The sequence below is a fragment of the Heloderma suspectum genome, chromosome 1 (assembly GCF_057233095.1).
Source record: "Heloderma suspectum isolate Gila_16-S chromosome 1, 16-S_ref, whole genome shotgun sequence".
NCBI classification, from domain to species: Eukaryota; Metazoa; Chordata; class Lepidosauria; order Squamata; family Helodermatidae; genus Heloderma; species Heloderma suspectum.
The window spans coordinates 377,818,792-377,833,482 of record NC_139458.1 but is presented as its reverse complement, the minus strand read 5'-3'; the positions used below and the strand labels follow the sequence as shown (position 1 = coordinate 377,833,482).

General features: G+C 44.5%; 1 protein-coding gene across 9 annotated transcripts in view; it reads left to right on the top strand.

The window, feature by feature from the left end:
- Positions 1–14,691, top strand: part of RMDN2 (regulator of microtubule dynamics 2) — a 52,190-nt gene that overhangs the window by 32,616 nt on the left and 4,883 nt on the right. For 2 of the 9 annotated variants that reach the window (XR_014786834.1, XR_014786832.1), the window contains 2 exons: positions 2,629–3,085; positions 3,240–3,960. The exons of 2 other annotated variants lie outside the window; for them this stretch is intronic. Coding sequence is in view for 2 of the 7 variants with exons in the window: in XM_084828359.1 (XP_084684485.1) it covers positions 2,629–2,682 (54 nt within the window). In the remaining 5 variants the exon portion in view is untranslated. Of the gene's footprint in view, positions 1–202; positions 307–2,628; positions 3,961–14,691 lie in introns of those variants that run through there. 5 more of the 9 variants (XR_014786835.1, XR_014786833.1, XR_014786836.1 and 2 more) reach the window with 4 other exon arrangements.

The following is a 14,691-nucleotide window of genomic DNA, read 5'->3' as shown; positions in this document are numbered from 1 at the left end:
CATACATACATACATACATACATACATACATACAATCCAATGCTTCAAGATAAGCAGACTGTCTAGCTTTTGCTTGAAGACATGAGTTTCAAAACCTTCCTAGGGAGCTTGTCCTGCTATGGAACTATTTCTTATTATGCTCTTCATGTTTATGCAGTTTTGGTTTAATCTAAGCCTATTTTTCTGCAACTTAATCCTACAGGGCACATTCCACAGCTGAGGCCTCGATGTGGCTGTGGAGTTCTGAATGCACATGGGCTGCCCTGTTCTTTTTCTGTGAACTTCAAGATGCTTTGTGCTTTCTGTGTGTATTGGAATAGTAAAGTATGCATAGAAGAGGATGGGGAAACCTTGCACGTTCAGAACTCCATGTATATAAGAACAAAGCTTAGCATTATATAGCACATTTCATATGTTCAAAGTGTTTCACGTACATTATCTCTGTAATCAATGTGCAGGCCCTGTAAGGCAGACCAGAACTGTTCTTCCCATGTTTCAGATGGGGGGTTGAGGGTGAGCGAGAGTGAGAGTGGATTGCCTAAGACCATCTTGTGAGTTCATGGCTGAAGTGAGGATTTCCTGGCTCACACTTGGCATTCTTGTCCACTGCAGGACAACAGCACTCTTATATTGGAAAGCTGGGGTATAATCATTCCATCACACTAATAATGGCCCTGTTCAGTTGTCATGGTTCACCTTAATTTCAATAGGGCCTGCAGAGAAGTGCTTCCTGGTGGATTGTGCCTTTATTTCCATAGAGGAAGATATAGAAACAAAACAAAAAGAGAAGGCTCATCTCCAAAACTTTACGAAATATGGCAAATCGCATGTTAAGTAAAACAATACAGATCTGTTGGCATGTAAACAAGTGATGATCTGAGCCTGCCTGCCTTCCTCTTGTGTGCCCAGTTCCTCCTTTTTTAGACCCCATAACATCTGAACAAGGAAACTGATTTAAGTAACCTCTACAAATGAGGATCAGATCTTGGTTTGCAGAGAGCCCTTAAACCACAGTTCCAAGTTCAGATGACTTGAGAAACTGTGGTTAAAGAAATAAGAAAGTGTCTTCTGCAACTGTGCATGAGAGAAGGAGGAGAGGGAGAACTCAAATGTATTAGTCAGTATTGCTCATTCACACTCAAACCGTGGTGGTTTGGGGTGGCTCCGTTATATCTAAACTGGGCCTTTTCTTTTTGTACCCTCACCTGGTAGGTTGAACAATTATTCTCTCTTATTGATGTTCTTTCAGTTCTATGTAAAAGTGGTCAAAATCTCTTCCCATATTTTAAAATTACCAAGTTGCTTCAGCCTTCTCTCATGCACCTTGCTTACTTATTGGTCTCTACTCTGTATCCTTTTTACCAGGGGTGGGGAACTGGTGGACTTCCATGTTGTTGGGCTTTAGCTCCTAGCAGCCCCTGCCAGAATAGCCTATGGTCAGGGATAATGGGAGATGTACTCCAACAATATCTGGTAAGCTGCAGGTTCCGCACTCCTGCTTTTTGCAGTGACATCTAGAAATAAACTCGTTATGCTGTATTGATTACCAGCACTATTATGGAAGTATTAATTATGTGGTATTGGCTAGGATGGTTTTGTTACTGGGAATCTAAAACGTCACTGGTGTGTTGAATGTTAACAACGTTGCAGTGCTAACGTACAGTGCAATTGTACACTTGTCCAATTTGTCAGTGTACCTTGTCCCTTAAGTCTGGCACTTCAGACTGACAATTGCCAGAGTACAATGACTGGCTGGCCAAGCCCCAGTATTGATGTTCATACTTTGAATGAAGTTCGGGACTAGTTCATGTGTGTACCTGGCTTGTAGGAAATTGTTTAAAATGGAAGCACAAAATGGAAGCATACCTCCACAAGGCAAGCAAATGTTTATACAATCCCAGTGTGTTGAACCACAGCATTACTAAATTATAATGGTATGGTTAGAGATGCCCAAACCTGAAAGGGATCCCCTAACCTCATACAACCTTCACACAAACAACTTGCCACTTAGAAATGTGCCACCCACGTGGTTCCATTTCAGATAGCCACCCAGGCTATGCATAAGAATGGAGCTTGGAGCTCATGGACAGGGACTTGCTTAGAGGCAGCAAATAAGGTCAAGATGCAAACAGCGCAGAGACCAGCATAACTACTGGAATGGATTATAGCGGCCCTCTGAATACCTCCGTTTTAATGGCCTAGAATTTTTTTTTTTTTTTTTAAGTCACAAGCTTCAAGCCACAGGAACACTGGGTTCACTGAAATGCCTCCAAAGGTGGTGGTTGGGGGATAAAAACCTTTAATTACGGTCCATTAGAATTGTATGTAATGAATATTTCAGTGCATTCGTTTAGGAGGAAGTTGGAAAGGAAAAGCATTGTATGAGATTAGGGGTTGTTTTTTTCTCCCCCTCCCCTTAGTTCAGCCTTATACTTTACTTTTGTATAATGATTAAAAGGAAGAATGAAGCAGTTATGTTTTCCTGGACTAACAACACTGAAAATAATCTCTTGTTCTGATGCAGCAATTGGCATTGGGTTATAGAAACTCTGGGTGGTTCTTCAGATGTAATTGCGTATGTTTAGTTCTTTTTTCTTCCCCCCACCCCATTTTTTTTTTTTTTTTTAGGATAAAGAGGCTGAGATAGATTTACAAACTTTACTTCCATCTCTGAAGCTGTGACAACGACAACAAGAAGCACTTTGGGTTATGCCCCATTTTGTGGAAGGTTGCTGGAAACCCAGAACCCAGTCCTGAAAGCATCCTTATATGAACTTATTTGAGTTCAATGGGATTTGTAGCCATATTAGGGTTAATATTGGGGTGGGAGGTAAATCTCAAACAAGGAACTTTAAAGTTTAAATTTAGAAATCCCAATGAAAACTGATGGGATTGAGTTACCTAAGTCCACAGCACTCAAACAAGTTACTTTAAGTCCAAAGACAAGAAGATGGTGTCATCAGTGGGTCTTGATGAGGACTGTCTTGCGTGCCACCACAAGCGTCCATTAAGGTGCATTTCTTGAGGTGCGCAAAGACTTCCCTTATCCATCTGATGGCTGCTGATTTACATGAAAGGCTCATCAGTGACACAGTGGAGGCTGGTGGCTCCGATGTCAGTGAGGCGGGGAATCCGTTCTGGGCTTCAGTCAGAACTCTAAAGGAGCTATCCAAGGTGCTGACTGGTTCTGACCGAAACCTGGAGCGGATTCACCGCCCCACTGACATCAGAGCCACCAGCCTCCACTGGGTGACTGCACAAGTAAACTTAAAGCATCTGCCACACACATTGTCTTTTTGAATGTCTGAAGAAAATGCAGCTAACTCTGGAATGAGTTTTAAAAACCATTTTTCTCCTTGCTGCAACTTGTACTCATGGGCAGTAGAACCAGAACACTTCTGTGACCACCTCATTTCTTTTATTTTTAATAGAACTAATCTGCAATTAACAGATTGTGAATCAGGGTCATTACGCAAATGATGCCAAGGAGCTTAACACTGGGAAAACATGCATCCTTTCTTTTTAAATTCATAGGTACTATTTTACAAATTTTAAGTTTTACCTCTTTGCTAGGAATTCTAAGCATGAAATCCACTGCTGGCAATGGATGCCTTTGTAGGTGCTGAATGATGGGCATCAATTGTGCTGAGAATGATTTTAAGCCTCTACACCAGGGCTGGGGAACCCTGTTGTTGGACTCCAGTTCCCATCAGCCCCAGACAGCTTACCCAAGGGTGAGGGATGATGAGGTAGTAATTCATCAACATATGGGGGGTCACATGTTCCCCAGCCTTGTGATACCCAACTATTTCTACTGCACAGACAAGTGGTAATATGAGTTCCATTGTTTTTTCTCTCAGAAAGTGTATTTTTTATGTGTGGGAAAACTGCACTCTGTGGCTATTATTTTAGTATCTGAATTATAAATATAAATACAATAAAGACTTTTTATAAATCTAGTATATATTGTTCTGCTTGAAACATCAGAAATAGAAATAGTTAATGAGATTAGATAGAATTACCCGTTACAGTGGTATCTCTCTTTCATGGGAACATTGCTTGGGGAGAATCTCTGTGGATAGAGAGATGTTTTTCATCCAATAAAGCACAATGGTAGGAGATTCAGGACAAGCAAAAGGAACTACTTCACATAGCATATAGTCAAACTGTGGAATTCGCTACCGCAAGATGTAGTAAAGGCCACCAACATGACTGATTTTAAAAGGGGATTAGACAAATTAATAGAGGATAAGGCTATCAATGGCTACTAGTCATGATGGCTCCAGAATCAGAGGCAGTATGTCTCTGAATACCAGTCGCTGGGGAATAACAACGGGACAGAATTGTTGCCTTCAAGCTCTTGTGGGCTTTCAGAGGCATTTGGTTGGCCAGTGTGGGAAACAGGATGTTGGACTAGGTAAGCCTTCAGTCTGATCCACCAGGGCGCTTATGTCTGAGCATTGAGGAGGCCAGCATTAACAGTCTGAAGAATTTCAAGGAATAACAGAGTTTCAATCATCACTGTGCCCTTCCCAATTTCCACATGCCCAGATTCATTGCCCAGTTTCAATGTAAGCAATTTGTTGCAGTCTGGGGATTTGACCAATTTTGGTTTGTTTCTATGGTTAGAGAATCTTTTTTCTGACTTTCCAAGAAAATAAGTATCTTACTGAGTGAATATATTTTAATATATTCTTCAAGAGAAATAAGTTGACTTTCCCCCTGTGGTCACAGAGTGACCTCTAATCTTGGTTATCCCATCTGCAGTGCTATTCATATAGCAGAGGCTTTAAAGTTGTAGAAACTCTGTTAGCAAGACTGATAGTTTTAAATTTTCATTCCTTACCTTTTTAAGATGCCAGGGTTTGGAATGCCCTCCTTTCTCTTCAGGTCTCTGCTTCTTACATTCCTATTGGTTGCTTCTGCTCCTAGCTCTGGTTTATCAACCAAACTAGCATCCTGACTATATTCAGTGTTCCTGTTTCCTCCCAGACACTTTCTCCAGGGCTGGCATCTTGGAAATGTACTAAATACAATACAGCCTTCCCCAGTCTGGTGCCTTTCAGATCATGGAATCATAGAATTATAGAGTTGGAAGGGGCCTACAAGACCACTGAGTCCAACCCCCTGCTCAGTGCAGGAATCCTGATTCCCAGGCGGTCTCCCATCGAAGTACTAACCAGGGCTGACCCTGCTTAGCTTCCGAGATCAGACGAGATCAGGCGCATCCAGCCCTTTGCATCTGTTTTGGACTAACTCCCATCAGCTTCACCCAGCATGGCCAACGGTCAGGAATACTGGCAGTTGTTGTTCAAATCATCTAGAGATCTCCAGATTTGGGAAAGCTTTCCCCACATGTGCACACTCCTTCTGTCAGTTGTTTCCCGTATGTCTCTCACTGAATCCTCTCTGTTAACCAACTTTCTCTGCTGTAATGGGTGGAGCAGTGGGTGACCACCATCAGCTGGTCTGTTTCTCTTTTCCTCTCTTTGGAATACTGCAAGTTTACTCACATTTGATTACCTGGACCCAGCAACCCTCTTAAAGTGCCCAAACCTGTTGGAGAAAATTGGAGTAAGAGTGCAATCCTATGCATGTTTAGACAGAAAATAGTCCTACAACTCCCAGCGTTCCCCAGCCAGCTATTGGAATGCTGGCTGGGGAATGCTGGGAGTTGTAGGACTTTTTCTGTCTAAACATGCATAGGATTGCGCTGTAAGGCAAGTTAGCAAGCTTTATTTTCTGTGTCCCCAGAACCTTCTGGCATCCATTTTGTCTTTTCCCTCTGCATGATGTTGTGTCTTGGAGATGATGGCTTTCCCACAAAAACATCTTTAAAGAAAGAAAAATGAGCCAATGCCATGTGGCTTGTACACATTCATTATTACAGGCTGTACTCTTCTCCCTCTCTCAGGAGCAAATAATCTGAAGATCTTATTCATTGAGCCACCCAGCAACACAAGCATACTGAATCTCCTCCAGGTTTCTTGCCAAACCAAATGCTATTTGCATCCAAGCTGAAGGGGGAAGCCAAAATGTAATCGTAAACCTGTGAGCCATCCAGCCAATTTTTAGCAATTTCAGTACATGGTTTTTTGTGCCAAGCAGACAGGCAGACCACTCAGCTGTGACCACAGGCCTGTCAAGAAGCTTCACCTGAGACAGAAAGAGTCCCATGGGCAGGGGGAAAATGTCAATGAAAATTATAATTCCCAAACACCAATAATGTCAAGTCCTAGAATTATCACTTCTTTGCTAGAATGTCTCTTGCAGTGTAAGGCTGTATAATTTCCACATCCTTCTCCTGCCTTTGTGTTCTGATTTCCTGTATATGTTGAAATAGGAAGAGATGCAAAAGTAAATGTGTCATGGAACTATTCATCCTCTCACATTTACCTTTTGTAGTCTGTTTAGGGCTCAGTCCTATGCATGCTGGCTGGGGAATGTTGGGAGTTGCAGGACTGTTTTCTGTCTACACATTCATAAGATTGAGCCCTTAATTAGTGATTAGGCTATTTCCATATAGTGCATATGCCATGCAAGGGAACTGATATGATATATGCGGGACATTGTGCACCGCTAACGAACGTTGCTCCCACTTCCATTAACTTCTGGTCTGAATAATTTAGATCTCATTTTGCCTCTTGGGTTGCTTGTGTAGAGCATAGTGGTTAAGACGCTGAACTGCAGACTGGAAGGTCGGCAGGACAGCAGTTCGAGACCCGAGTGCTGCGTGACGGAGTGAGCTCCCGTCTTCAGTCCCAGGCCAGCTCCTGCCAACCTAGCAGTTCGAAAGCAAGAAATTGCAAGTAGATAAATAGGTACCGCCTCGGCGGGAAAGGTAACAGCGTTCCGTGCACCTCGGTGTTCAGTCACGCCGGCCACATGACCACGGAAGCGTCTTTGGACAGTGCTGGCTCTTCGGCTTAGAAACGGGGATGAGCACCGCACCCTAGAGTCGGACACGACTGGTTGGGGACACCTTTACCTTTAAACCTCAAATAGATTTTATTTAGAGCATGCTGCCCCTTTATCTTAACTGTAATCACTTGGCATAGCACACCCATATGAGATGATGCTACACCAAAGTGGCTTTCACATGGCTAGGTAAGAGTGTGAAGGAAACAAAAGATAGGAGCATTGTAGATGCCCTCTTTAGATCAGGACTCCCTTTGTGTCACAGACCAATAAACAGTTGCCTGATAGATTAAAGGAGAGGGCGTCCTCTTAAGAACTTGCATAAACCAAAAAGATGGTAAAACATTGAATATAAATGGCTCTGTGTTTAAAAGTTGCATTATCAGAGATGAAATATAATATCACTCTCTAAGGATACTGGGCTTGAAGTTTGAAATATTTACACTTGGTGATGGAAAGCAGACTGCAATAAACTCCAAAAGAAAACCCATTTCATGCATTTAATATTCCCCTGGCAGAAAAAGTTCCTACCATATGATATGGAAACAATCTACTATGTCAGTCATACAAAGTTAACTACTCACCTAAAAATTATGACTCTGGAAAAATGCATTTCTTAAGCATGTGTCATTCGCTAGTGTTCTATTAATGTTCTATTATTACTTCTCTATTAAAGATTCTTAGTTTGGGCTATTAGCCATTATTTAATTTTATAGTTACAGATTATTTTGTTTGTTTTAGGTATTTATATTCTGCCTTTAAGGGCTATACAGCCCTCTTAAGGTGGTTTGTAAGTTAAAATCATCATAAAGCAAAGATATAACATCGATATGCACAGATGATGGCTTTGTCCAGATAATAACACAGGGCAGTAGAGGCTGGTGGCTCTGATGTCAGTGGGGCGGTGATTCCACTCTGGGTTTCAGTCAGAACCAGTAAGAATTCTAAAGGAGCTATCCAAGGTGTGGAAGCACCTTGGATAGCTCCCTTAGAGTTCTGACTGAAACCCAGAGTGAATTCATTGCCCCACTGACATTGGAACCACCAGCCCCCACTGACACAAGGGTAACACAAGCACCTCATTCCAGCAAAGGAGATCTGTGTGCACAATTGATGCAAACGCACATCATCTTGCAACGGCCCAGCAGGCCCCATTGAGCTTGGTATGCACATATGATGCAGATGACATCATGCCTATCTAGTGCCATTAGTTACATGCCACAAAGCATGCATGACTGCTTAGCTGGGTTGACACCAAAGATAATTGGGATCCTGTGTATAATGTGATGGACTTCTAAATTGTCTCAGATTCCATTCATTCTTGGGCAAACAGTCTCACTTTCTTGTGTGTAAAATAGCAAAAAGAATCCCCCAACTCACAGGCTTGCTTTGAGGATCAAACTGACGCATTTTTGTTCGTTTAAAATTCTGTAATAGTAGTAGAAATGAAAGCCACAAAAAACAATAAAACTTAACAAAAGGCAGATTTAATTTCCCAGGTGGTTCACCACCACCTCAACCATTTCCCTTGTTTTCTTTCTGCTGTTTTATTTGTATCTATATTTCTGTCATCTTAAAACCTGGCTTACAGACCAGTCCTGTGGAGATTTCGGGGTGGAGATAATCTGTGGCAGTTGCTCCACCACATCCAAAACCCTGCCTGCTCACTGTGGAGAGGCTGGGAGGTGAGGGGGTTGGCTTTATTTATTTTTCTTTTAACCCCCCCTGCTATTTACTACAGTTCCAGGGCTGGTGTAGCTCTGAGCCCTTTTCAGGGCTGTGAGTTGGGGAACAAGGGGGCTAGGATCCTGCAGGCGCACCTCTTGAACACATCCTTGGAACATCCCATTTCTGGTATGGTGGCAGAACCTTCCACCACTGCACCAGACAGTGGACCTCCTTCTCTGCAGGTAGATATTTATATCCATTAGTCAAACTGTCATCTTTATAATCAAACAGTTAAAGACTAATTCCAGCTTGTAAAGTGTGTAACATTCTATAGTCCTGAAGCAGGTATTTCCTTTCAGTGCTTTGAAATGGTATGGAAAATAAATAAAGGTATGAGAACTGCTAATGCTGGGACATTGCAGATCCTGATTTAATCCTTGCTCGAAGCATAATGGTTCTTCTGTATGTTTAAGTAAAAATACATCCTGCCATATAATTTTTTTAAACTCAATAACTCGGGGAAACTCAATAACTAGATTTGGGAATGGAGCCTTCCCCAACCTGGTGCCCTCCATATGTTGGACTACAACTCCCAGCATGCCCCAGCCTGAATGGGTGGCTCAGACATGTTGGGAATTAAAGTCCAACACATTTGAAAGGCACCAGGTCAGGGAAGGCTGCCTTAAAGCACAGACAACTTGTGGCCCTCCAGATGTTTTGGCCTACCACTCCCATCAGCCCTAGCTAATTTAGCCAATGGTCAGAGATGATGGGTGTTGTAGGCCAAAACTTCTGGACAGCCATGAGTTGCCACTCCTGCCCTAGAGCTTCATGGGAGGAACAGGAAGTGCACTTTCAGATTTTTCTGCCAGGCAGATGTCAGAACAGGAGACTGGAAAGGCAAGGCTCTTCCTCTTTTGTTACAGTGCAGGAACCATACAACTGAAAAGCCTTGTGGGGAATGTATTCTTTTAGATGCACACATGCCAAGGCGAACTGTGGAGGAAGGGACAATACCACCTAGATGTTCGTAGGGCAGTGACTGCTAGATTTCTAACAACTTGGCATGCCTAGTTAGTGATAGGCACATGCTCAAAGGAAAGAGCCTGCATACAAAGAGTATAGCGGGCAACAGCAAATCCTGTCTGTGTTAGTCCTGTCAATTCTTGCTAAAAAGAGAACTGGGGCATCCACTGAAGGGGATGGCCACTGCACTGACTGACTGCATCCCTCCCCAGCCAGCAAGTCCCGGGTCAGCATGTAGCATCCTTGGGCAGCTGTAAGGGCCCCAGCATCTGAGCCAGGCCCACCACTTACACTAGCCCCGGGTCCCCCATATATCGCTTACATTAGCCCTTAGTGTCGTGTGTGTGTGTGTGTGTGTGTGTGTGTGTGTGTGAATAATATGTGTATATAACATTTCTCACAATGCTTCTGATGGAGCATCGGTACACAAGGAGACACTGGGAAATCAAAATGGCGACTCCCAGACCCAGCCGCTCAGCATTGATTGGGATGTTGCTGCTGCCCACTACTCCTACCCCAGCTAAGCCTGCCAGGGCTCACCCCCACAAAAGGGCCTCCACTGCCATAGGAAGGTAGGGGCAGATCCCAGTTTGCTATAGTGATGGTACCAGAGCTGGCCCTGCCCACCAGACAAAGCCCACTCTTGGCCACATGTCAGACTCACAATAGCACCAGCATAGTGAGGTAGCCCCCAAAGTGGAAAGCAAACCAAAAGAGACGTGGCCTGTAAACGAGCCAAGATGGATGCGTTGGCTTCTCACTCCTTCCTCCACCTGCCATCAAATACCTTTGCACAGCTTGCAGTGTGAAGTGAAAGATCTCTCTCTGCATTTTGTGGAGCGGCATGAAGCAGAGCTTAGGTCATACTACAGAAAGAGATCTCAAAACTTTTTTCCCTCCCTGGGATACTTCAGGCCTTCTGATACCACCACAACCAGTATGGTGCTTGGTTTGACAAAGGTCTCGAGGCAGCCGAAAGGCAGCAGGGGCCCATAGGAGGATGACAACCTGAGAGGGCTATTTCAACAAAAATGAGTTGCAATCATTTTTGCTAAATAGCGCTCCTTTGTGGGGGAAGCAGTCCTTAAGGTTCCAGGGGGGTACTATGTTATATAGTAAGGGGCTGGTGGGTGGCAGAGAGCTGACTATACGTTTGTTCTATGCCCCTAATCAATCCCAAGGAGCATTCATTACTTGTTTCCTCAACACTGTGGAAGGATTCACTACAAGGGAAGTGGTGGTGGGAGGAGATATGAATATGACATTAGATAAACATCTGGACACCACTTCTCTACTGCCGTGTCTTACTAGAGTCTCAGAGAAAATTAATGAAAGATTGGGGGAGACGGGACTCCTGGATGTCTGCAGGAAAAGAAATAAACTGCAAGGGACTGCACATTCTTTTCCCCTAGACATCAAACATACATACTGATCACTCCTACATGCGGTAGGAGTGAAACCAGTTTAATCGTGCTGTCAGATCAGTTGTGATATGCCTGACCCTAGAGCTAAGTGATCCACAGCAACGTAGTCTAATCTAGAGGTTAAACACTTCCCTACTTCCAAGTCCTAGTGGATAAAGCTAGAATCAAAATTTTCCTTAAAAAAAAAAGCCCAGCTAGGGATTTCTAATGCTTTATTATGGGACCATCTAAAAGTGGTCCTGAGAGGTCCCCTTATTCAAGAAGCTTCCATACTAAAAACAAAAAAGTTATACTCGGGAGCAAATATTGAAGGAGATAGACTGCCTGTCTTATGAACATAAGGCAAACCTAAAACAAAAAAGGCATTAACCTCGCAAACAGCTGAAATTATGAGCTCTGGAGTTGGATGATGTTCAAACTTCTCTAATCTACCTCAAGCATCACTACAAATTGGGGAATAAAAACTCCCACCTTCTGGCTGGAGCACTCAAAAAGAAAAGGACTAGAAAAGGCATTCTAGCAGTCAAGAATAAAGAAGGGGGAGTGGAGACAACACAACAGGCTATATAAATAAAGCTTTCCAGACATTCTAGTTCAACCTTTACAGCTCAGACAACCCTAATAAGGGGCTTATTGTTTTCCCTGGGATGGGGGGCGAGGGGCTCCCAATCTCAAAGGGAATACTTAAATCACCCTATTTCAGAGGAGGAGATAAAAGTGTAATCCAAAAGCTTAAACCTGGAAAATCCCAGGGATAGATGGCTTCACAGAGAAATTATTCAAAATATTTCATGAGGACTTGCAGCCACATTTTAAACTTCTTGTGAATAGTGTCCTGGATGCACAGGAGGTCCCAGGTACCTGGAGGAAGGACCAGCGTGACGTTTCTCCACAAACCTGGCAAAGACCCGCAATTAGTGGCTTGTACTGCCCAATCTCTCTACTTAATCAGGATGCAAAGATTTCCCCCCGTGTTCTGACTAAACGTTTGAACTCAAGTAACACTGAATATATCCATGCCGACAAAACGGGCTTTATGCCTGCTTGGCACATGAGTACACCTATATGGAAAGTGCTCAATCTAGTACACCATGGGGCTCAGTCTAATGCATTGATAACATTTTTGTCACGTGATGCCTTTAAGGATTTTGATTGCTTGGAGTGGCCCTATATTGATGAATTACAGTGGGGTGGGGGTGGGGTGGGGAATGCTCCCTTGCAGGAACAGGACAAATGTATAAAACATCAGAAACCCTGATACACACCAATGGTATAAGGTGCTACTGCACAGTTTTTCTGCACAGGGGCACTTGACGGGGCTCTCCTCTTTCCACTGTTTTGTTTGCTCTGGCAATAGAACCGCTGCCTCATAGGATAAGGGCAGTTAGCGTGAATGGCAGGGAAAAGGGGGTGGCGTGTAGATCTCTGTGAAAAAGAGAGTCTTTTTCACAGAGAGTCTTTTTCACAGAGATCTACACACCACCCCCTTCCCTGCCATTCAACTAACAGTGGCAATCTTTGACAGCTGTCAAATGAAGTTGCGGTTACTGCAAAAGAGAGCAAAAAAGGGGGTGGTTTGTAGATCTCTATGAAAAAGACATGCTGGGGACTCAGGCAAGTGGAGATTCAAAGCAGGGCATCCCAGGGGGCGGGGCACTGCTTTAAACCTTGGGGATCACCCTACTAAGGAGGTGATCTGTACCCCTTTTTCCCACCTGTCAACTATCAAAATCAGCCTATATACATTCTCCTCTTCAGATACTTTGTATGTTCAACAGCTGAAACATACAAGGTACCAGACAAGATTAGCCTATATATTTTGGACAGTCAGAGTTGCGCACTTGTGCAACTCAGAAAATGCCACAATTTTATTTTTTTTTAAAGAGGACATTTGCGCACATTGCTGGGGCTGAAAAAATAAAAAATTGGCCCCATTTTTGTGCAAATGCCCAAATGCAAAAATAATAATATAAAAAATAATGGGAACAGCAACTAGGATCGTCATTTTCGGGGGGGGGGGGGGACAGACTTGCCTGCAGACAAGATGAGTTCTGCCGCCATGTCCCCTGGAGTTACTAAATAAGTGACAGCCTCTCCAAAGTGCTGCTTGGGCACCATTGGAGGGGCTGTCACTCATTCATGGCAAGGTCCATGGCAAGTAATCATGGCAAGAGTGGATTTCTGCCACTCTTGCCCAGCAGCTTGCTTGCTGAAGCCTGGAACCCATGATGGGTTGGCAGTGTTGGATTCGGACGACACGCCAACCCATCATGGGTACAACAACCCCAAGAACAAGCCATGGGCTGTTAGAGTGGCTTGTTGCCATGCACAAGCCACCCTGAGGGAATCAGTCTGGGTTCACCTGACACAACAACCTACTGTGGCTCGTCACCCATGATGGGTTGGCGTGTCATACAAATCCAGGCACTGCTTCTGGCCATACTAGCTTCAGGTTTTTGAGGTCCCTGACAAAGCACCTTCAATGCCCCCCTCCCTCAGTGAGTCGATCTTCTTGCCATTGTCACCAGCTGCTCCTGCTGTTCTTTCTCTTTCTCATCATTGCTACCACTTGCTTGCTTGACAGGCAGAGAGTCAGTGAGCAAGTTGGCAGTGGCGTCTCCTGCTCCTCCTCACCACCCCGCAGAGCGAGAGGCAAGTGAGAAAGTGGGTTGCAATGGTGAAGAGGAAAGCAACTCCAGGGACCTCTTTCAGTGGGCCCCTTCTGGGGTGTGGGCCCTCGGCAGGTGCCCAAGCACGCCTACCCTTGACACCAGCCCAGGCTTCCAGTACTTCCGCTTTTGTACTAATGCATTGTCCTGGGAGCATGGAGGTCTCCCATATCACCAGCCTCTAGCAGCACCATGAAAAGATAGCTGCGGTTTTAGAAACTTTTTCACACCAAGAAAAAATTCTGCTGGCTTAGATCCACACAGGAACATAGCTCCCGGGGACTTCTGAGCTGAGCTGGATCCCATGTGGTTCCCCATGTGTAGCAGTGAATCACGCGCACACACAGACATACAGACACACCCTTGATTGCACTGGCACTGCTGTTTGAAGGAGAGCCGGGCCAGGAGCACAGAAGGTTCCCATTAGTCCAGAAAACAGAAACATGTGGGGATGTCATGACTGACTTGCCAGCTCATTTCAGCCTCAGGGAGGCCTGACTGATCACTTGAGGCTGGCCAGTCCCCCCCGCCCCGCCCCCATTACGCACAGCAGAAAGGAGCGTGTAGAAAATAGCATGAAAGCTGGTCTAAACTGACAGAAGATAGAAAGCAGCGGTCATGCTGCCCTGTGTTCTCCCTGCATCAGTCATAATAATATTGCATGTGCTCAAAGCTCTTCATAGACAGATCAACATTGTTTTTACAACGGCCCTGCAAGGTGTGCCAGTGTTATCCCTGTACATTGGATTCGTGGTGCATGGCTGGATTGCTGCAATGTGCTCTACACAGGACTGCCTTTGAGGAGTCCTCGGAAACCCACCTAAGGAGTGAAGGAAGAATGCTGCATAAGCCCAGTGGTGCAAAGCGCCCCACAGCACATGATCTCTGCCAGCCCAGGGTTTGTTGGGGAACCATGCCTGTTGTCCTCCTCCATAGGCCCAGCAGAAAATCCCCCCAGCCCACCCGCTGTTTCTTGCCCGGCCCTG